The 25,012-nt window shown below is 46.8% G+C and overlaps 1 protein-coding gene across 2 annotated transcripts in view; it reads left to right on the top strand.

Annotated features, from left to right (window-relative positions):
- LOC126349289 (protein rhomboid-like) overlaps positions 1 to 25,012 on the top strand; it is a 394,878-nt gene that overhangs the window by 197,366 nt on the left and 172,500 nt on the right. Inside the window, exon 2 of one of the 2 annotated variants that reach the window (XM_050002419.1) lies at positions 22,342 to 22,602. In XM_050002419.1, coding sequence (XP_049858376.1) covers positions 22,387 to 22,602 — 216 coding nt within the window. In that variant the 5' untranslated portion in view covers positions 22,342 to 22,386. Of the gene's footprint in view, positions 1 to 21,770; positions 22,603 to 25,012 lie in introns of those variants that run through there. The other variant, XM_050002418.1, reaches the window with a different exon arrangement.

Below are 25,012 nucleotides of genomic sequence, written 5' to 3' on the forward strand. Positions count from 1 at the left end.
GTGATTCTTGAACAGGGTATTCGCTATTACTAGCTGAAACTTGTTACAGAACTCAATTAGTCTTTCTCCTCTTTCATTCCTTGTCCCAAGCCCATATTCTCCTGTAACCTTTCTTCTACTCCTTCCCCTATAACTGCATTCCAGTCGAGCATGATTAGATTTTCGGCCCCCTTTAGATACTGCATTACCCTTTCAATATCCTCATACACTTTCTCTATCTGTTCATCTTCAGCTTGCGACGTCTGCATGTATACCTGAACTATCGTTGTCGGTGTTGGTCTGCTGTCGATTCTGATTAGAACAACCCGGTCACTGAACTGTTCACAGTAACACACCCTCTGCCCTACCTTCCTATTCATAACGAATCCTACACCTGTTACACCATTTTCTGCTGCTGTTGATATTACCCGATACTTATCTGACCAGAAATCCTTTTCTTCCTTCCACTTCACTTCACTGACCCCTACTATATCTAGATTGAGCCTTTGCATTTCCCTTTTCAGATTTTCTAGTTTCCCTACCACGTTCAAGCTTCTGACATTCCACGCCCCGACTCGTAGAACATTATCCTTTCGTTGATTATTCAATCTTTTTCTCATGGTAACCTCCCCCTTGGCAGTCCCCTCCCGGAGATCCGAATGAGGGACTATTCCGGAATCTTTTGCCAATGGAGAGATCATCATGACACTTCTTCAACTACAGACCACATGTCCTGCGGATACACGTTACGTGTCTTTAATGCAGTGGTTTCCATTGCCTTCTGCATCCTCATGTCGTTGATCATTGCTGATTTTTCCGCCTTTAGGGGCAATTTCCCACCCCTAGGACAAGAGAGTGCCCTGAACCTCCATCCGCTCCTCCGCCCTCTTTGCAAGGCCGTTGGCAGAATGAGGTTGACTTCCTATGCCAATGCTGATTATTTATCAAAATTTAGACAGTGGCGGGGATCGAACCCGGGACCGAAGACGTTTTGATTATGAATCAAAGACGCTACCCCCCCCCCCTTTTTTTTTTTTTTTTTGACATTCCGTCGCGCTGACCACTTTTTTTTATTTTTTTTCTTTTAAATTTCTAATAAGACGCTACCCCCTTTTTTTTTATCTGGACAGGAAAGGAAAAACTACAAAAAAAATGTCTATTTGCCACCGCCACTTGTATTCTAACAAAAAAATAAGATTAAATGCACCTCTTCAGGCGTTGGCACCTATCTACACCTATTCCAAAACAACTAACCTATTACTGCAAAGGTGTAGGAAAGGAAGAAAGTAGGGGGGAAGAAACATAGAGAGTAGCGATAAAAAAATGAAATTTGTTGTGAACAGGAACTTTTTTGTTTTTTTTTTTTTTAGTTTATTGTATTGCATTTTTGTTTTCTTTATTTTTCTTTGTTTTTTTTGTATGTATGTTTTTATTTATTCTTTTTTTTTGTATTATGGCAGTCGTTGCACCAGAATTCTAGGAGTCGCTTGCGCCGTCGGATTGGCGGAACATCCAAACGTGTCTTCTCGAAATTTTAGTGGGGATTCCGTGTGTAGTACGTTCAGAACATCATATCGGCAAAAAAGCATCAGCATCTCATGGCTTGGACGTTCCAGCTGGAAGGCGGGTCATGAAAGGCGCTCCGTAGAAAATTGGAAAAGAACTGCTTGTATCTGGGGTTGCGAACAAGTGCACAATGTCGATCGTTAAGGTACGTCCAATAACCTAGTTCTGATTTCTCATCGGGCCCAAAAAGGTAGCGGACTGTATGACCGCGTATCCAATTCACGGCATTAGTTTTTGTTGTGGGGTAATGAATCACATCCGGGAAATGAAGCGTCAGGAAAATAATCTGAGCAGGCGGCTGTCGGGTGAGGAAAGCCAGGATACGCTGCGCGAGCCTCCAGACGTCAGCAGACGGACCACATGAGAACCGATGAGCGTCCGTGTCCTCTACACCACAGTGAACACAGAGTGGTGTGTCAGCAAGGCGGATGCGGTGCAAACGAGACTGGTTGACCTGTTGGCCATTGACGGTGATATACCAGGTGGACTGAACGCTGGTGTCGAGGTAACCAGCATGCACTGCTTTCCACACACGGCGCCATATGATCTGGGGAAACTTGTGTTCAATGGGGTTGGGGGTTTGACACATTTGTAAGGTGTCGTATACAGTCTTTGTCTGGAGTATACGGAGAAGGGGTAAGGAGTGCAGAATGTAACTGATTTCAAAGAAGAAGTACCGAAAGTGATAAAAGGGGGGTGGAATGTCGGATAACATGACCGGGGCTGACATGGAGACTGGTGCGTATTCACGCAAAAGCAGTCCGGTCAGGCTCGTCGGGCAGCGACGCCAGACTTTCAGTTGGGAGCTAACAAAAAGTGCGGTAACTCTGTCTGGCACATGGAATAAGCCCACTCCACCACGCTCCCGCGGGAGGGCAAGGGAGGAATATTGAACTTTAAATAACATCCCGGCACAGACAAAGGATCCCATCGCCATCAACATACGACGTGCGAGGGTAATCGGAACCGGGAACACTTGTGCCACATGGGGGATGCGTGAGGCGTGATAAACATTCACGTATTGCGCGCGCTGTATAATGTCGAGGGATCGAAGCCGGTGGTCCACAAGGCCAGCCCTGATCGTTTGTAGGAGACGTCGACCGTTGGTTGCCGCTGAGCGACGGAGGTCATTCATAAAATCAATGCCCAAACAGCGGACACTGGTGGCCACACTTAGAGGAGCGACAGATCTTTCTGGTAGACCCTCACCAATGAGCAGAACCTTCGATTTGGAAATGTTAAGAGAACTGCCCGATGCCTCCCCATAAGTCGTCACCCAAGTCAGAGCAGCGCGAACATCGTCTTCATTGCGGAGGTAGAGGACTAGATCGTCAGCATAGGCTGTACAACAGAAGCGGTGCCCATGCAATGTCAGGCCCACCAGGCGTTGGCGAAGCCCCTGTAGGAGGGGCTCTAATGCCAAAGCATACAGTATCGTGGAAAGTGGGCATCCCTGTCGGACAGAGCGCTCGATCGCTAGAGGCGCGGTGAGGCGACCATTACAGAGTATTCTTGAAGTTGCGCCGCTCAAGAGCCGCATTACCACGGTGATTGTACGAACCGGAAAACCCATGTGTTGGAGGACCGATTTCAGAAAAGTATGGTCGACACGGTCGAAAGCTTGACGGAAGTCAAGCGATGCCAATGCGCCAGGTAAATGTCGCGAGCGCGCGAGCGCAATCATGTCCCTATAACGGCAAAGGGCCGTATGGATGTTGTTGTCACCGCCCAACGAAGTCTGATCAAGGGAGGTGACGGATCTTGCTGCCTTCTTGAGGCGTGAGGCCAACAAACGGGTGAAAATTTTCATGTCACTGTTGAGTAGAGTGATGGGCCGGTAATCACAGATCCGTGATCGCCCATGTGGCTTAGGGACCAGGATGATGACCCCATCAAGGAAGGTGGCTGGGATCATCGTTGTGGGTGACATCAATTCACGACAGATGGACGTCCAAGCAGGTAACAAAAGGTAGCTAAAATACTTGTAAAAGTCGAGGGGGAGGCCGTCAGGTCCAGGGGACTTGTTGGCAGCCCCCACCTTGATTGCATCTAGGACTTCATCAGAGGTCACTTGTTCCTGAAGTTCTTGAGCCACATCCTCTGGCATGGTGTTGACAGTCATTGCTGCCACCTCCTCAATTAAGGTCGGGGGATGAGGGACGGCAGCGAACAGTTGACGGAAATGAGAATAGAAAGCGTGACCAATGTCGCATTGCGTAGTGTGTCGTCGTCCTTCCGCATCTGTGAGATCGTGGATGAGGGTTCGACGACGACGTCGGCGTTCCCTGAGAAGGTGGTACATCGATGGCGTTTCATGAGGCATATGGTCACGGGTGCAGGATCTGACAAGAGTCCCTTCTAAGCGCCGTCGCGTGAGGGAAGTGATCTGCGCTTTAGCACGATGCACCATCATCTGACGATCAGGAGAGAAGGCCATCGAAGTGCAGTCACGAAGGACTGCATAATAAAAGTCCATGGTGCTCGCTTGCCAGGCTTTGAAGTCTTTGCCATATCCTATCAGCGCCCTGCGCAGAGCTGGTTTCGCGCATGATACCCACCACGATAAGGTGGATGCGTAGGCGGGGCGACGACGATGACAGAGGGCCCACGCATCCTCAACGATTCGTCGGCAGTCAGGGACAGTCAGGTGGGAAACGTTGAATTTCCACAAGCCGCGGCTGTGCCACACTTGTTGGCGGGCGAGGACGACATCGCAGATGTAGGCGTCATGGTCAGAGAAAGCCAGAGGCCATACTTCGGCATGTCGAGTGTCGGCAGCAAGGGAACGTGTGAGGTATATACGATCGAGACGACTAGATGAATGCGCCGTATAATATGTGAAACCTGCACGGGTGCCATGCACCTTTGTCCATGTGTCAACAAGCTGGAGTCTGTCGATGATGACGGAGAGGGCCGCACAAGGGGAATGATGCGGTAATTGATCTTCAGGCCTTTGCGTGGAGTTGAAATCGCCACCGAGGACCATATCATCTAGGGGACCCTCAAACAGTGGCGTTACCTCGTCAGCAAAGAAAGTGTGTCGATCACGACGTCGACTGGAGCCGGAGGCGCATATACATTGAGGATACGGACGCCGAACAGCGTGAGAGCCATACCCCTAGCATTAGCAAGGTACACTACATCTTCAGCAGGGAGTCCAGAACGGAGGAGGATGGCAACTCCACTACCGTTGTCAGAAGCATGGGAGATGTGTGCCACGTAGCCAGTTGGGGCATGGAAATCGGCGACAAACACTTCTTGGAGGAGGGCAATGTCGACATCAGCAGCATAAATGGTCTCACGGAACATTGCCAGTTTATGGGGGGCCCGAATGGTGGCCAGATTCATCGTCGCTATGCGGTAATGTTGGGGGCGTGCTCCCACCATTGGCACAGATGTTCCGGCAGAGATGTCTGGCTGGCGTGTAACATCTGACGTAGTCACCGTTGTCGTAATCACTGGCTGGAAGGTGGGTCAGGCACCTCCATGGGGCACTGCCTGATGGGAGGACCACCATCTCGAACTGCTCCTTCGTCGATATCATCAGCCCAGGAGACTGGAACAGACGGTGAGCGACTGTCACACTCCTCGAGGGCGAGTTTTAGCGACGCTGCTGTAGTGGGGTCCAGGGAGGCACCCTCCTTGGAATCCGTCATATTCGTGTGAGATCGTTCTTCAGATGGGACATCAGGAGCAGCCTCTCCTGTCGTCAGAACGCTCGAAGGGAGATCACTGTCGTGTATCAGCTCCACTGCCTGTGATGCCACATGAAGAAGTGTGTCGTCAGATGGCGTTTGACTCCTCTTCTTCCGTTTTCTGGGCGACCGTTGCTTTCGGAGGTGCTGTTCTGAATCAGAATGTGGATGTTCGATGTTCGAGGTCGCGCCAGTCTGAAGAAAGGCAGAGGTAGGCACCGCATTCGCGTCGATGTCCATCGAGCTCTGGAGAGTTGGTGGTGTCGTAGCCGTCAGAGGAGATGGTGCCGGTGAGGCCATGGCAGCACCGTCATTTCCAGTGGGGAGTGCCGGGTGGAGAAGAGGTGCTTCCTGAAGTGACGCATCGGGGCTGCGTACGGCTGTGGCGTAGCTATCTGGTAAAGAAGCGGCCGTCACTTTGGGAGCTGAGTCACTGGTCGGGACCTGGAGCAAACGTCGGCGGAGACATTCTGACCGAACATGGCCCTCCTGTCCGCAACCGGCACACGTCCGCGGCTGGCCATCATACATAACGATGGCTCGCACGCCACCTATCAGCAGATAGGATGGTACATGTTTGGAGAGTTCGATTTTGATTTGGCGGACACCATTCAACACGTTGTATGTCGTGAATGTCTGCCATTTCTCCGCGATGTGCCCCACAACATTGCCATAGGGTCGGAAAGCTTCGACGACCACATCTTGCGGCACTTCGAAAGGGAGCTCAAAAACCCGGATTGTTCGAAGTCCGAAACCCGCGTGATCGACCGTCACCTCTCCAATATGCCCGTCAGAATGTTTGAACTTGAGTCCGCGTGCGTGTTGTCGAACTACGTTAGCACACGCTTCCTCCGTCGTCATCTTAATATAGACGATGCTGCTAGTGATAGAGAAATGAATACCTATCACTTCCTGAGGGTCCAGACGTAGCTCTTCGCGAATGAATTGCTCAATTTCAAAAGCGCGTGGTCTAGCATGTTCGGCTTGGAATGTTACTTTAACTGTCGCTCGGCGGTAACAGTGCGCCATGAGGTGCAATAGAAATGGACGCTACACAACACGAAATACCGCGACGCGGAAGTAAACAAACTACGGTGCGCTGTCCGGCGCGCGGAGCCGGTCCGCACGCGACCACGGCCGAAAGCCGACTACCCCTAGACCACAGGTTCTTACAATGTCAGAAATGTTGAGTTATCCAAGAGAAAGAGCTTCCAAATTGAGCATATCAATAAGCACTGGTCCACCTCTGGCCGTAATGGAAGCTGTTATTCAGCTTGGTATTGATTGACAGGGTTGTTGGATATCCTCCTGAGGGATGTCGTGTCAAATACTGTCCAGTTGGCGCGTCAGATCATGAAACTCCCAAGACGGTTGGAGGGCCCTGTCCAGAATGGTCCAAACATTTTCCGTTTGGATTGGGGGGGGGGGAGGGGGGGTGCAACCACGAAGACAAGCAGAAGAAGCTCTCAAAGTTTGTGGGCGGCCGTTGTTTTGCTGAAATTTAAGACGAGGATGGCTCGCCATGAAGGGCAACAAAATGACACATTGAACATCGCCTTTGGCCTGGGATCTTATTGACTGGCGTAGAGTTGTCTTCAGTGATGAGTCCCACTTCGAACTGAGCCCCGATGACCAGAGAAGACGTGTCTGAAGACGTCCCGATAAACAATGAGATACTAACCTGACTTTCGCCTGCCACACAGCTGAACGACCAAGAGTGATTGCATAATCCTAGCAGGACCGCTTTCACTGTCATTCACAGCACCCTTGCAGCACAGCTGTTCGTCGACGATATTCTAAGTCCCTTTTTGTTGCCATTCGTGGAAAGCCATCGTCGGCTTACATTTCAGTAAGATGATACCCGCCCGCACACGGTGAGAGTTTCTAATGCTTGTCCTTGTGCTTGCCAGTTGCAAACGTTTGGAGCGTTATGGGCCAACTATCCTGGGATTTTCACGATTTAACGCACCAGGAGGACAACCAACAACTCTGTAGGACAATGCCAAGTCAAATAATTGCTTGCATAATGGCCGGGGGTGGACCAACGACTTTCTTACTTTGTGAAACTCTTTTTCATGAATAAATCAGTCAACTTTTTCTGAAATTGTAATCATTTGTTTATCTGTACGTATCAATCGCATCTACCGATTTCCGTTCCATTCGGGTGATTGTTTTGTGTTTCCTCGTTTGGCATAGTTAAAGTAAGAACACAAACCTTTGCGTTTCAGTGTCAGAGACAGTGGAGATCATTCTTGCACTGAAGATAGTAGCATCCAGTTTCTGCACAAGATCTTCAACGCGATATTTCCCTTCCGTCCACCCTCATTCCTAAGAATTTTACATGGTCGCCAACATTGTTTGACCATCTTGCGACAGTAAAATTTTTCATTTACAAGAAATTCGTATCAAAAAATGTATGCACTGCGTTTTGTTGTAGTTCAGCATTAATCCGTTCCCTGAAAGCCACATGCTAATTTTATTGAGTGCCCTATTAGCTATAACGTTCACATTACCTCGCACGTCTTTCACAATAACATTTGAATCATCTTCAAACAGAAAAAAATTTGAGTCATCTATCAAGTTCACTGGCAGATCATCGTATATTTAGAAAATCAAATACTCTAGAATAGAATGGTGTGAGAATCTATCCCCCGACACAACCCCCCTCCACCCTCCACCCACCCATCCACCTTACACAGTCACTGTCAGTTTAAAATCTCTTCCCTGTCTATTGACAATGGAGGACAACATTCTGCTTCCTGCTTTCCAGATATGGACCACTGTTAAACATGTTCTCTAATCTCGTGATGTTCCAACTAATGCAAAAGTATTGCACAGTCACACAATCAGATAGTGTGAAATCTGTTGAATAGAGAAAGCTTTATTTGCAGCACTAGTAAACTAGAGTGCTGTCGAACGATCATACCACGTGGAACAGAATGCAGCGCAGACGTGATTCTTGATGAATGGGTAAAGTTACATCATGGATACAGTTATGAATAGCTGCAATCGGAATATCACATTTCCTTACACCGTGCAGCTGGTGGCAAGAATTTTAACAACATGGCAATAAAGTACTTTTAGCTTACAACTCGATCAGCGGCTTGGTGAACAGAGCAAGGAGGCACTGTGATTGAAACATTGAATTCGCATTCGCGAGGAGTGCGGCTCAAATTTCCGTCGTGCTTTTCAAATTTTGGTTTTCCTTGGTTATCCTAAATAGCTTGCGGCAAGTGCCGCAGTGGCCCCTTAGAGAGTGACAAGGTCGAATTTCATTCCATTCTGCTTCCAATACGAACTCGAGCTCCATCGGCAACGATCGTTTCGTTAATGGGGCGTCAATCTCCTAATCTGTCTCCCTACGTGTTAGCTGAGTCATTTTGGATGGCGAGCCTCGCTTTCTTTGCTATTACTTGATTTTGACAAAGAACAAACACTGTTACACAGTACACTTACTACGCAAACCGTAATCGATGACGGTTCCGGTACGAGACAAGTGGCTCGCGGGTCACTTCATTTGTGAAAGCCAGTGATCAGTTCTATTTTAATTTAGTGGTGATGGCAGTAACATATCAATGATAGCAGTTAATTGGCGAAATAATTGAAAGCAGCTGTACATAATTTTTCAGAAAATATATTTTCTATGTGACTGAAGATTAAAATATTTTCTGTATAAATGAAGACGGGAATCTGGGGTGGATTTTAACTTACGCACAGGCCTTTAAGTTTTTGTTTTCAAAAGAACCATACGCTTTTACAAAGATATATCCTCTGTTAGCACGTACATAGAAACTCTGGGTAAATTTTAAAATTACGTTTGCTATTGAAGTAATTATTTCTATTCGCAAACATTTAATATACTATCCACGGGATATATGATAAACATCCACATGATAAACTCATCGCCTACTTTTACAAGTATGTCTAGAGCTATAGCAGTCAGTGCCATTGCTATACAGCGTCAGAGTTCAGCCTAAATTGTTGGGAAGGGAGGCACATAGACGGAGCCTTTCACAAAACACAACAAAGGTCACTTACTCTGAGTTAGGCGACCTTGGCTGCCAATGACACATTGCGATATCCGTATCTTCATTGAGGAACGGGTGTCAGGGCGGTGGTGTTCCGTCGTGTAGCAAAAGCAAATTTTCAGCACGAACATAATATCACCGCATATGATACCGGACAGACACTTGAGGACGTAGGAGCGACCCGTTGATTTCCCTATACGTAAACAATTTGTGTCTTGAAACTCCTGGTGCCAACAATGGAAAATCCAGGATGGAATGTAACAATATTAGAGAAGGAAAGTTGCTACTCACCATGTAGCGGAGATGTTGAGTCGCGATAGGCACAACAAAAAGATTCACATAATTATAGCTTTCGGCCATTAAGACGTTTGTCAGCAATAGACGCACATACACACACGCACACACAGACTCACGCAAACGCAACTTTCACACACGTCTGCAGTCTCAGACAACTGAAACCACACAGCCAGCGTGTGTGTGTGTGTGTGTGTGTGTGTGTGTTGGTGTGTGTGTGCGTGTATTGCTGACAAAGGCCTTAATGCCGCAAGGTATAATTATGTGAATCTTTTTCTTGTGCCTATCGCGACTCAACATCTCCGCTGCATGGTGAGTAGCTGTAGTTGTAAATGAACTGCATCTGTTGAAACGGCGAACTCAAAGTGCCTTTTGTTCCTTTGTTATCGTCATCTCGAAAGAATGAGCGAGCCGGAGAGCTTCTTGCATCAGGGAGACTCTTGCCGGCGACCACATGAACCAGGAACTTACTTCTGGCGCCCAGCTAGACTTTCAGTTTCGATGCTTATGTATAAATGTGCCCCCAAGTTTGTCTTTATTCATGTAGAAGGTATAGCAGAAACGAATGAACATTTTTGATACAGCCTGTCTGGAACAGATAATCTATATATGCAGTGGACGTCAGGCGTACGACAGAAGAATTTTAATCGAATTTTAATTGCCAGGGCAGTCAGCCAATTTGTAATGTATCATTTTCGGCCGGCAACCGACGGTTATTGTGAACTGCAGAGACGGTTTCCCTGATTCGGAAGAAAGGGGGCTGTTCTCCAGCCTGGACACAATGGACTGGGATCTCTTAATCCGATTAAGTTGGTAGTGGTCTGGCCCGACGGTGCAGTCATCTAAGGCGATTGATTTCTGCAGGAAGGCCGGTGTTTCCTAGCACCCTTTGAGAAGCAAACTTCTGAATGTGTTGACAGGAAGCAGCACTTCACAGGAAGTAAGTAGGAAAAGGATAGTTTAAGTGGCTACATTCTGCTCTGTAAACTGACTGTATGTTAAAATAATTTCGTGGAGCAGTTTTGGAACTCGCGAAATTGCGAATCAGGCGGCAGCCTACGTGTACCTCTGTGTTGGAGGTATTGCTTTCGTGGTTTATTTCAGAAATCGCGATCAGACGGATTATTGCTGAGAGTACGGGAAAATGGGAGAGTCCGACTTTTCTAGTCTTAGTGAGTGTGAAGACGTTCTATAGGCAGAGACCTCAGTTTAGTTATGGTGCCAGTAAGTAGTTGAACAGCGGTGTTTTAGTGGACGAGACAGACTTGGAGAAGTTTGATTGAATCCAATAAATTACGTGTCGTTGGAAAGCTGACAATGATGTTTTTATTTGATCCCCTTCCTTATAGGATTTGAACTGCACTCTTGTTTTATTGTTGTGGTGATTATTAGTGGGTGTAGTTGGTAGCCAGTTGGAGGTGGTATCTGAACTGTTAGCGTTGGACCTACTCTAGTTCATTGGTCGAATTTCGGAATCTTTCAAATGCTATTTTCGAAAAGGTAAATCTGCCATTTAACTGTATATAGGCCTAATGTGTTCATTTCACTATCTAGATTTTGATCTTACGCCATTTTCGAGTGTTACAAGGTCAAAAATCGTCCAAGTTGCGTGCAACACAATTCATCGTCGAAAACTACATATGAGGTCATATCACAATACCTTAGGAGGACAAATGGTTTATGTAACACGGTATGTATTTTTCGATAATGACATGTGTTGCACACATCTGAAGATTTTTTACACTGTAATACCTGAAAGTGGCCTAAGGCCGAAATCTAGATAGCGAAAAAACACGTTATGTACAGAACTTTGCATGACTGTAGCTCTAGAAAAAGAAAAAAATCATCATTTCATATGGTACCTTGGATTCCTATAAGGCTTTGATTAACGGTAAAGGAGTGATGATTTCAAACCCACCTCATTTGTCGAAGCAAGGTTGGCGATGCTTATTAAGACCATACGATATTGTGTTAAGAAGTACGATGCGATGTTCCCTCGGACATGCGTGCATGTCCAAAGGAACAGGCAGTGCGGCTACTACATCAATCATGAAATACACGGCATGTATTCGCAGTTGTGAATGTGGACAACCATCAGATGTAGAACGGAATGATGACTGTGAATATTTGTGCCGAACCGGGATTTCCCGCTTTACGAGGGCGGTCGCCTCAATCGTTTTCGCCATCTGTGCACGATTCACGGCCGACCTAAACTTCCATACGTCGTCGTTGATGTGTCAAATGGTTCAAATGGCTCTAAGCACTATGAGACTTTTTATCTGAGGTCATCAGTCCCCTAGACTTAGAACTACTTAAACCTAACTAATCTAAAGAGATCACACACATCCATGTCCGAGACAGGATTCGAACCTGCGACCGTAGCAGCAGCGCGGTTCCGGACTGAAGCGCCTAGAATGACTCGGCCACAGCGGCCGTTCGTTCATGTGTCACAACTTTGACTTGTACACATTGTGAAATTCCCGTACGAGGGGAGAATATTTTAATAGAAAGTAGCTGCCTGGTATCGGTGGATATACGATATTGTATGTGAGATGCATGCATGTCTGAAGGAATACAGCACCGTTCTTCTTAACAATACAGGCACTGCAATATCATATGTGTCCGCCAATACCAGACAGTGAGTTACAATTAAAATGTTGTCGTTCTGGACGAGAATTACGTAATGTGCATACGAGTCCAGGTTACGACACATGATCGATAACATATGGAAGTCTGGGTTTGATTGTGAGTCGTGCACTAATAGGCAGCGTATTGTAGTGTATTGCATGTTAACCGGGGACCTAGAAACGACGGAAAGGCTCCGTCCCCGCCGCAGCCGCAGTGGTCCACAACCCCACGACGACTACCACAGTCCACTTCACTCCTCCGCCGCCCCCACACCGAACCCAATGTTCGGCCCCCCGCTTGACCTCCCCCCCTCCCCTCCTCAGGGAACGTCTCACACCAGACGAGTGCAACCCCGATGTTTGCGTGGGAGAGTAATGGTGGTGTACGCATACGTGGAGAACTTGTTTGCGGAGCAATCGCCGACATAGTGTGACTGAGGCGGATAAGAGGAACCAGCCAACATTCGCAGAGGCAGATGGAAAACCGCCTAAAAACCATCCACAGACTGGCCGGCTCACCGGGCGGATTCGTGCCGGGGACCTGGCGCTCCTGCCCGCCCGGAAAACCGTGCGTTACAACGCACGGCCTAGGCAGAGTAGTCATGGCGTCCGCTCGCGTAAAGCGGGTCCCGGCCCGGCTCAGCTTTTCACTGTGGTCATTCTCTTAAACCGCTGATGGTTGACTGCAATCGTAATTGCGAATGCACTTCACGTATTACTGAGACGGGGGTTCCTTTGTAGTAGTGCTGAGACTTAATCCGGGTTGGTCAACAAACGTTTCTAAGGAAGTCTACTCAATAATGCGACGCCCAATTTGTCTCGCGCGCCTTTCATTGCTAAGAGTGTGTGGGTTCTGGTCGCGACTGTGAGTGAATCTTCGGACGCCAGCTCCGACCGAGAGGCGGGAAGGAACATTTCAAGCTGCTCGTAATGTATTCGTGGCTCTCCTCTAGTGTCCCAAAGGTATCGAATTCGTGAGCTACAGAGCTCGCTTTCAGCAACGGCGGTCCCATCACTTTCACGTGTGCGCCGATGCCATTTATTGATAGCGAGCAGCGCTAGAAAGTGTTCCGCCGCGACTTCCGCAGAGTGAGAGCAGCGGCGTTCGCCGGCCCAGCCACGGCGGGCGGTCGAGCGCGTGCGATGATGTCAGCCGTGGGCGGCCGTGGCAGTAGCCGGCGCTCGCTGGCCTCACTAGCGACGTCAGCGGCAACACAGACCACTGGCCGCCTGCCACAGCGCAGCTCGCGGCCGGCCGCTCTGTATTTATAGAGAGAGAAGATCCCCAGCGCCCACTCCAGAGCACTGCTCCGTGTCCTACTAAGGTTCGACTGCCCAATACTTTATACACAACTGGCCATTACAATTGCTACACCAAGAAGAGATGCACATGATAAACGGGCATTCATTGGACAAATATATTACACTAGAACTGACATCTGATTACATTTTAACGTAGTTAGGGTGCATAGATCCTGAGAAATCAGTACCCAGAACAACCACCGCTTGCCGTAATAACGGCCTCTATACACCTGGGGATTGAGTCAAACAGAGCTTGATGGCGTGTGCAGGTACAGCTGCCCATGCAGCTTCGACGCGATACCACAGTTCATCAAGAGTAGTGACTGGCGTATTGTGACGAGCCAGTTGCTCGGCCACCATTGACCAGACATTTTCAATTGGTGAGAGATCTGGAGAATATGCTGGCCAGGGCAGCAGTCGAACATTTTCTGTAACCAGAAAGGCCCGTACAGGTTCTGCAACATGTGGTAGTGCATTATCGTGCTGAAATTTAGGGTTTCGCAGGGATCGAATGGAGGGTAGAGCCACGGGTCGTAACAGATCTTAAATATAGCGTCCACTGTTCAAAGTGCCGTCAATGCGAGCAAGAGAAAACCGACACGTGTAGCCAATGGCACCCCATACCATCACGCCGGGTGATACGCCAGTACGGCGACGACAAATACACGCTTCCAATGTGCGTTCACCGCGATGTCGCCAAACACGGTTGCGACCATCATGATGCTGTAAACACAACCTGTGTTCATCCGAAAAAATGACGTTTTGCCATTCGTGCGCCCAGGTTCGTCGCTGAGTACACCATTGCAGGCGCTCCTGTGTGTGATGCAGCGTCAAGGGTAACCGCAGCCATGGTCTCCGAGCTGATAGACCATGCTGCTGGAAACGTCGTCGAACTGTTCGTGCAGATGATGGTTGTCTTTCAAACGTCTCCATCTGTTGACTCAAGGATCGAGACGTGGCTGCACAATCCGCTACAACTATGCGGATAAGATGCCTTTCATCTCGACTGCTAGTGATACGATGCCGTTGGTATCCAGCACGGCGTTCCGTATTACCCTCCTGAATCCACCGATTCCATATTCTGCTAACAGTCAATGGATCTCGACCAACGCGAGCAGCAATGTCGCAATACGATAAACCACTATCGCGATAGGCTGCAATACGAATTAAATCAAAGTCGGAAACGTGATGCTACGCATTTCTCCTGCTTACACGAGGCATCACAACAACGTTTCACCAGGCAACGCCGGTCAACTGCTGTTTGTGTATGAGAAATCGGTTGGAAACTTTCCTCATGTCAGCACGTTGTAGGTGTCGCCACCGGCGCCAACCTTGTGTGAATGCTCTGGAAAGCAAATCATTTGCATATCACAGCATCATCTTCCTGTCGGTTAAAGTTCGCGTCTGTAGCACGTCATTTTAGTGGTGTAGGAATTTTAATGGTCAGTAGTGTAAATCGAAGTTAGAAAGGATAACGATGAAAAGTTACGGGAAGCCAACGCTGAACGTGACCTAACAGACTCGCACCAATATTTACAAATAAGGTAATACTGAGAACTCGTTCGGCCTTAGCGAAATCCACTGTTATACTAAACTTTGGATAATCTACTTTTACATCTGTACACTAGAAGCCACCTTACACTGAGGTGACAAAAGTCATGCGACACATTCTAATCTCGTGACGGATCTCCTTCCGCCCGGCGTGGTGCATCAACTCGACGTGGCATGGACTCAACAAATCCCCTGCAGAGAATATCGAGCCATGCCGCCTCTACAGCTGTCCAATATTGCGGAAGTATTTCCTGTCAGGATCCGAAGTGATCCCTCGACTGTGTCCCACAAATATCGGATGGGCTTAATCTCAGACGGTGTGGGTGACCATATCATTCGCGCGAATTGTCCAGAATGATCTTCAAATCAGTCGTGAACGGTTGTGGCCCGGTGACGTGGTGCTTTGTCATCCATAAAAATTCTATCGTTGTTTGGGAACATGAAGCCCGTGAACGGCTACAAAATGGTCTCCAAGAGCCGAACACAACCATTTCAAGTCAATGATCGGTTAAGTTGGACCAGAGGATTCAGTCCAGCCGACCGCGGTGGCCACGCGGTTCTAGGCGCTGCAGTCCGGAACCGCGCGACTGCTACGGTTGCAGGTTCGAATCCTGCCTCGGGCATAGATGTGTGTGATGTCCTTAGGTTAGTTAGTTCTGGGGGACTGATTACCTCAGCTGTTAAGTCCCATAGTGCTCAGAGCCATTTGAACCATTTTTGATTCAGTCCACGCCATGTAAACACTGCTCCTATTATTATGGAGCCACCAACAGCTTGCACAGTACCTTACTGACAACTTGGGTCCGTGGTTTTCTTGGATCTGCGCCACATTCTAACCCTACCATCGGCTCTTACTAACTGAAATCGGGATTCATCTGACCAAGTCGCGGTTCTCCAGCCGTCTATGGTCCAACCGATGCGGTCATGAGCCCAGGAGAGGCGCTTTAGGTGATGTGCTGTTGGCAAAGGTACTCTCGTCGCTCGTCTGCTGCCGCCAAATTTGGCCACACTGCCCTAAGGGATACGTTCGTCGTTTGCCCCACATTGATTTCTGCGGTTTTTCTCTCAGTATTCCTTGTATGATAGCACTGACAACTGCACGCAATATTGAATTCTCTAACGATTCTCGAACTGGTATGACCAGTTCTTCTAGCGCCAAGTACGATTCCGCGTTCAAAGTCTGTCAATTCTTGTCGTGCCACCACGATTAAGTCGGAAACATTTTAGTATCAATCATGTGAGTACAAATGACAGGTCCGCCTGTGCACTGCCCTGTTACACCTGGTGTACGCGATACTGCTGTCAACTGTATCCATGCATTCGTTATCCCATAACTTGTCACCTCATTGCACTGTCTGAGGCGCAGGATATTTTGGATACCACTATCATTTCTCTTCTTCCCGTTTCCACTCGCTAATGTCCCGAGAACAACTCCTCTGCAAGAGTCTAATTTCTCTTGAAATATTTTATGTAGGCGGTGTTGAACAGCTTTAATAAACTTCCTGCCAGATTAAAATTGTGTGCCTGACCGAGACTCGAACTCGGGACCTTTGCCTTTCGTGGACAAGTGCTTTACCATCTGAGCTACCCTAGCACGACTCATGCCCCCTCCTCACAGCTTTACGTCTGCCAGTATCTCGTCTCCTACCTTCCAAACTTTACAGAAGCTCTCCTGCGAAACTTGCAGAACTAGCACTCCTGAAAGAAAGGAGGAAGTTTCATATCAGCGCGCACTCCGCTGCAGAGTAAAAATCTCATTCTGCCAGCTTTAATAAAAGTTATAAACTGCATCAAGTAATACATAGCTGTACTTATTTTTATGTTAACTACCGAGCATGATCGTAGTGTCATAAAAGACGTATTTACTTGTGCATCTCTCAACTGCAATAATTAATCAAAGCTTTGAAATGCTCAATTTTGGTATAAATTGTAAAATAAAATAACCATGACGCCGTCCATGGAGACGAGGCGCTCGCCGGAGCTTAAGACTTGGTGGTGACTTAGCACCTATGTACCGCATTTTTAAAATGTGACTACTCCTATTCAGGATGTTTTAGTTTTATTTCTGGACCATGCCCTCATAGACATATTGTAGAATCATGTTTATCACCTGAAGAAGGCTCAATTACTTGGGCTGAAACCTAGGTAAAGGTTGGTTTCATTACCGCAATTGAGGCTGATAGTTTCTTTTATATTAGATTATCACGATTGCTGACTGGGCTGCAATGTTGAAAGTACTAAAACAAAACAGGTTTTTACCTAAAATCCGAGGTCTAATAATAACGCTGAATAATGTGCTCCTACCAACCAAACAAAATTTGCTTGGCGTGTCTTTTATTTTGTTTCTGGACAAAAACGTATTTGGGTTAGCCAAGATAGACGTGACACCTTTTCATCAGCTGTAATGAACACGACGTATTGGTACACACGGCCGTGCCCGAGGCGGGACACAAAACCAGGATGTCCTTTTCACAAGGCAGCGATGAGATCAGAGAAGCCATTGACTCGTTGCTGTATGAGCCGTCCAACCATATTAATGAATACACGGGATTGCTTTCACAAACACTCAGTACAGACTGATCAGGCCGGGCTTTTGTTTCGTACGTTTGATGGCATTCGTTTGATCAGCACTACCTCCACAACAGACTTTCCTTTAGCCTTGTGTTATAAGCAGACAGTTCGTTATCTCGTAATACAGTGATACAATTCCTGTGATGTGAGTGTAACTGACGTGTCTTTTCATATTACGGATGTTCCAAGTATTTCCATACTGCTAAATTCCTCACTATGGGCAGTGTTCACAATGTAAATCTGAAGAGATGTGGAAGCACTCTATTTCAGGCCATCACACTGACTATTAACTGCAACTATTCTATTTTAAAAATTAAAGATGGAGTCATTTTAATACTCTAATGTTCAACACATTTTGTATATTTTTCACATTTTCACAGCACATTTCGTTCTCTCACAGTTAGCGTTACGTGAAATACTGTCATACTCTATTACAGTACATCAACAGATGGTGTATCGTTAGTCGCTTAATATGTTATGGATACTTGCAGCAAACTCCATACACATACTTTTTCATTTTACTTTTTCATTTCTTGTGGCGCAACGTAGCTCAGCCTAATTTGGTTTCTTCTCATACAATGAACCACTAAGCTGTTATATCCATGATACAAGATTGCGCTCACTACAAAAACTATCAGAAAGTAAATTAAAACTGTACTGTCTTCGCGGCTATTCTAGGTCGTAGCTTATTCATTAATTTTTGGACAACATGGTTGCGGAGATGAAGCAGCGATTAGTATGATTAATCAATTATTCAAAAACAGTTTTCACCGCATTTATTATTATTATTATTATACCACCGGTATAATAATAAATACGAGTAAGACTGTTTTTGAATAATTGATTATTCATTAATTGCTGTAGAGCTGCACATGGTGCTGTCAGTCTTTGAGTACGTACTAACAGCAAATTTGTGTGTGTGTTTCTTTCTCATACACTTCGTCACTTACGCAATGAAGTAGCCAAGCTGTTAAACAGGATATAGCCATTTAATTGCTAGTAAACGACACCGCCAATCCGGTCATCCGGTCTTCTCCTGGGGTGTATTGGAGGAGAAAACGAATTAACTTTTTTTATTAAATTTGTTTCACAAATATTTTCTAAATCTTTTGGACACCTATACTGCTATAAAAAATTCCACACTTTGCAAGCGGTAAGCTCACCCTTTGACATAGATACGAATGATGTTCAAAGAAAAGAAATAAAGTTTAAGTATAAACTTGAAGTATTAATAAGGTAAGTATTGCTAATTTACTATTGTAATGATACCGTAATGCTATCGAGGATTAAATGTGATGAAACTATGGCCTCACCAAAGAAATCTTCAGGATGTAGTGGCACTCTCCAGTTCTTAAAATCCTAGGAATATATTCGAATCTTGTGCGGTGACTGAGCTGCCAAAACTACTGCTGCCGTATTTTAGTATGCTAATAAAAATAACTATTTCCCGTCTCAAAAAAACTCGATACTAGTGTCTCCTTTACGAGTCTGGTACTTGTGTAATTAGAGTCTGCTGCTGCTGCATCATCTACAAAGTCAATTGGAAACAACGACATAACTATCTATAGGCACGGTAATTGGAATACATAACACTAAGAATGGAAGAAATACGTGGCACTATCTCGGATTCCTGGTGGTGGAATAGGAAATATGTAGTGCTGTTCCCAAAGAAACCAACCCCGCATTAGTCTTAACCTGTTTAAGACGACAATGGAAGATCTGTAACTATATGTCCGGAAGGGGATTTGACTGGCACCTTTACCGAATCTGCGTGCAGCGTCTTGAGACCGCCACTTCACTTACTACAACGGATAGCAGACTGCGTACTTGACGGCTGATTCCCTCATGTATCGTGACCTAGATTGGTGTCAGAGTAATGGATGAGTAAAAGCTACCTCAGAAAAAAAGAAAAGTACTGCTGTACGCGTCACCGAAACGGCTGAGGTTTATGCACATATACCCCAATGAAAATGATCTATTGGGACATAGTACGGATTGAAAAAATATCATTCTTGTCAAACGTAATTGGCTATTTATTCAACGAAGTGACAAGTTCTATCTACAGGGAACCTCAGGTTGATTCCAAATTTGTAGATTTCTTAGAAGGCTTCTGACATCCTTCCTAGCAAGTCGCTTGTAATCAAATTACGTGCTCATGTAGTATGATCGCAGTCGTGCGACTGGATTCGTGATTTGTTGCCAGAAAGATCACAGTTGGCAGCCATTGCCAAGTGAAACACAAGTGACATCTGGCGTACCCCAAGAAAACATTAAAGATCCTGTGCTGCTCCTGATTTACAGAATACCAGGGGTATAAGCGCAAATACTGTGACCATTGGTATCTTAGTACACTCAAGCGCCAAAGAAACTGGTATAGGCATGCGTATTCAAATGAAGAAGTATGTAAACAAGCAGAATACTACGCTGCGGTCGGCAACGCTATGCAAGACAACAAGTATCTCGCGCAGTTGTAAGATCGTTTACTGCTGTTACTATGGAAGGTTATCAAGATTTAAGTGTGTTTGAACGTGGTGTTATAGTCAGCGCGATGGAACACAGCATCTCCGAGGTAGCTACGAAGTGGGGATTTTCCCCGTACGACTATTTTCACGAACGTACCGCGAATATCAGCAATCCGGTAAAACATCAAATCTCATATACACAGGTGCGGCCGGAAAAAGATCCTGCAAGAACGGAACCAACGACGACTGAAGAGAATCGTTCAACGTGACAAAAGTGCAACCCTTCCGCAAATTGCTGCAGATTTCAATGCCGAGCCATCAACAAGTGCCAGAGTGCGAACCACTCGACGAAACACCATCGATATGGGCTTTCTGAGCTGAGTACCCTTGATGACTGCACGACACAGAACTTTACTCCTCGCCTGAGCCCGTCATCTCCGCCATTGGACTGTTGATGACTGGAAACATGTTGCCTGATCTGACGAGTCTCGTTTCAAATTGTACCGAGCAGATGGTCGTGTACAGGTATGCAGACAATCTCATGAATCTCTGGACCCTGACTGTAGTACAAAACCGTTGAAGCTGGTGGAGGCTCTGTAATGATGTTGGGCGTGTGCAGTTGGAGTGATACGGGATCCTGATTCGTGTAGATACGACTGACAGGTAAAACGTACGTAAGCATTATATCTGATCACCTGCATCCATTCATGTCCATTGTGCATTCCGACGGACTTGGGCAATTCCAGCACAACAATGGGACACCCCCAGACGCTCAGAATTGTTACAGAATGGCTCCAGGAACTATCTCTGGACTTGAAAACTTCCGCTGGCCACCAAACTCCCCAGACATGAACATTATTGAGCATATCTGATATCTGGGATGCCTTGCAACGTATTGTTCAGAGATTCCAGTCGTCACGAGGCAGATAAAATCCCTGACCCCGCCGGGAATCGAACCCGAGAACCCGGGTACGGGAAGCGAGAACGCTACCGCACGACCACGAGCTGCGAACCGAATGATTTAGGTAAGAGATCTGTACGATGCGAATAGTGACGATTGACTCTAAACAATGAAATGTGAGGTCCACGACATGGGTTTTAAGAGGAATCTATTGCAATTTTTTTTAGCCGTTGGGTTTATCAGAACATACTAGAAGCCAATATTTCGTTGAGGGTTCTACTAGAGCCATCTCCTTCTATCTACACCTAAATGTTGACTCATAGCATATTCTGATACAGGTATCAGCAAAGCAATACTCACGGACTGCTGATAATGACTAGACAGACGAATATGTTATAGTCACCAATCAGTTTATGTGAGCAATTGTTTGGCAGATATGAACAAACATGTAAATCTTACAGCCTGTTTTGCCCTTTGTACGTTGTTGTTTTGGCATTATTTGCTTCCTTCACTTCATGACGGGATCTGAAACAGTCCGTGAGCATCAGTGAGCGCAAAGCCGCTCGCGTGTAATGATTATTGAGGCGGCGCTGCGGAGCGAATTTGGTTGAGGAAGGCCGTGCCAGGTGAAAGCTGTTTCGCAAGCGAGCATCTGCGGCCGGCCGGCCTTAACACCTGAGCGGGCGCGAACTGTTGCGCCGCCGCCCCCCCCCCCCCCCCTCCCTCCCACCGCTGACGGCTGCTGACGTCACCGCGAGTGGAAGGCCTCCGCAGAGTCCGCCGCCAGCCGCAGCGCACTCGGCCGCCAGCGTTCGCCCCCGCCGGGCTCTTCCCGCGGCTCTGCTCGGCCGCTTGTTTACTTGGATCGCGGCCCACTGTGCCGGAACCGCGACTGTAGTACTGCCCACTGGGACGACTCTGCCATCTAGTCTTGCGAGTTTGTCGTCTGCGGCCGAACAAATGACCCAGTCTATTTCGTTAATAACTATTTTGTATTTGTAATAGACACAGTGACCAACGTCAGTCGTGGACAAAAATGGCACGACGCTGGTATTCGCTGTTCAAATGATGTCGACTGAAACGCTACCTCTACTAAACGGCACAGTACCTCGTTCTCGTCCTGTTTCTCTCTTGAGACGCCATTGGACTGAAACTGAACTTTCGCCCTCATGCGGACCGTGTAGCACAATTTCTGCTTACGACAGACAGTGGCCGTGACTCGGGTGTCGGCAAGAAGGCACGCAGCAGTTTCAGCTGTCCTTGCAGAAGAGTGCCGTAACGCGGTCGCAGTAGCCACTTGCTGGCGCGATGCCGCCCAGCCAGAGAGTCGCCGGCGGCGAACTGAGTGGCGCCGTTCGTGTGCAGGCGGAGGCGAAGGTGCTGTGCGGCGTCGGCGTCGGCGGCGGCGTGATGGAGGCGTCGGCCGCGGAGGCGCTGCTGGTGGCGGAGGCGGCGGGGGCGGCGGCCGGCGACCCCGAGCTGCAGGCGCTGGCGCCCTCGTCCGCCCCCTCACCCTCGGCTCGCCGGCCGCAGCAGCCGCAGCGCCACAGGCCGGCGCAGCCCCAGGACGGCCACGGATGGCGCTGGAGGCCGCCCTGGTTCACCATCGCCGTCAGCATAGTTGAGGTCAGTAATTCCGGCTGCCAAGCGTAGAGCGTTGTAACAAGTCTTGCAAACTGCAACATTTTGCACTCAAGCTCTTTAGCCCCTTCGCCCTAAATAATTTACGAGCCTTGTTGTTGTTGTTGTTGTTGTTGTGGTCTTCAGTCCTGTGCAAGCTGCTTCATCTCCCAGTACTTACTGCAACCTACATCCTTCTGAATCTGCTTAGTCTATTCATCTCTTGGTCTTCCACTACGATTTTCACCCTCCACGCTGCCCTCCAACGCTAAATTTGTGATCCCTTGATGCCTCAGAACATGACCTACCAACCGATCCCTTCTTCTTCTCAAGTTGTGCCACAAACTCCTCTTCTCCCCAATTCTATTCATTACCTCCTCATTAGTTATGTGATCTACCCATCTAATCTTCAGCATTTTTCTGTAGCACCACATGTCGAAAGCTTCTATTCTCTTCTTGTCTAAACTAGTTATCGTCCACGTTTCACTTCCATACATGGCTGGACTCCATACAAATACTTTCAGCCGGCCGCGGTGGTCTCGCGGTTCTAGGCGCGCAGTCCGGAACCGTGCGACTGCTACGGTCGCATGTTCGAATCCTGCCTCGGGCATGGATGTGTGAGATGTCCTTAGGTTAGTTAGGTTTAAGTAGTTCTAAGTTCTAGGGGACTGATGACCACAGCAGTTGAGTCCCATAGTACTCAGAGCCAGAGCCAAATACTTTCAGAAACGACTTCCTGACAAATCTATGCTCGATGTTAACAAATTTCTCTTCTTCAGAAACGCTTTGCTTGCCATTGCCAGTCTACATTTTATATCCTATCTATTTCGACCATGATCAGTTATTTTGCTCCAAAATAGCAAAACTCCTTTACAACTTGAAGTGTCTCATTTCCTAATATAATCCCCTCAGCATCACCCGACTTAATTTGACAACATCCCATTATCCTCGTTTTGCTTTTGTTGATGTTCATCTTATATCCTCCTTTCAATACACTGTCCATTCTGTTCAACTGCTCTTCCAAGTCCTTTGCTGTCTCTGACAGAATTACCTATAAAATTTTGCCTATCACCTAAAAAAAAAGAATGATCTGTTGTTACCAATAGAAACGAAAAACATTAAATATTTCAGTATTCCATTCATTGCAAGAGCTTCTTATAAAATTTGCCAATCAGTTCAAAGGTGTGGCATCAATATGAGCTGTTACCACAGTTGCGCTCTTGCAAAACTACGATTCTGTGGTTTTGGTACAGTACGTAAATGACGTACGCAGTGAATGGTAGGTTTACCGGTATTACCGGTAGCACTGTTATGAACGAAACATAGATGAATCTGTGGGAGAAAAATTGCCAACAAACGACTTCTCTTTCGTTTCGTTTGTTTTGCATGTAATTAGAACCGCTTATCGTTCAGTGTTAGTCCAACGTGTATTTTTATCCTTACAAAATATATATTGCATTTATGAGCAAATAAAAATTAGCTCCTCGCGTAGGTCTATCGCATTTATGTAACCAAAGCAACTTTTTTAATGCAAGTACACTTTACATGCACAAACACAAATAATCTATGTAAAAATGGAAATGCCGTGTGGCTAGGGCATCCCGTCGGGTATACCGTTCGCCTTGTGCAAGTCTTTCGTGTTGGCGCCACTTCGGCGACTAGCGTGTCGATGGGGATGGTAAGGACAGCACGACACCCAGTCTCTGAGCGGAGAAAACCTCCGACCCAGCCGGGAATCGAACCCGGGTCGTTAGGCATGACATTCCGTCGCGCTAACCACACAGCTACCAGGGGCGGACAATACTCTATTTCATTGTTGTTGTTGTTTTGTACTCAATAGAACGTTCTTCATCATGATCAAAGGCAACAGTTTCCTGTTATTACTGATACGCGCGTAAGTTGTTTAGGAATAACAGAAACGTTTATCTGTATAAGCTCGATGAGGCGCTGAGCCGTTGTTTGATATGTTTTCGCTTTGCGTTTTTTTTTTACCAATTTTACCTGTTTTTGAGAAATTTGCGTTCCCTAGCGCTAAATGAAAAACCTGTATTGTTTTATTATTTTTACAACACCTCTCTGTTTGGCGTTACAAATACGTAATTTTCGAATAAAACGTGAATTAAACATTGGCAGTTTCGGTTTTGCTATAAATACTGTTTTTATGTAACAGACAGGAGGATAACTACGTAGAACAAAATTTTTCAATATTATGCGGTTTTGTACATATCCACATTTAGTTTCTAGACGGTTCACAGCTTCTGGTTACTAAGAGTATCTAATAAGACACTGATTGCTTATGCAAAACAAACCGATTTAATGAGTAACGCCCGCCAGGCATGCAACACGCCTAATGTACAGGTAGCCCGGTTGTGATCTTAACTGACCAAAGCTACGAGGAAAACTACGGTAATGCACA

This window comes from Schistocerca gregaria, chromosome 1 (assembly GCF_023897955.1).
Source record: "Schistocerca gregaria isolate iqSchGreg1 chromosome 1, iqSchGreg1.2, whole genome shotgun sequence".
Lineage (NCBI taxonomy): Eukaryota > Metazoa > Arthropoda > Insecta > Orthoptera > Acrididae > Schistocerca > Schistocerca gregaria.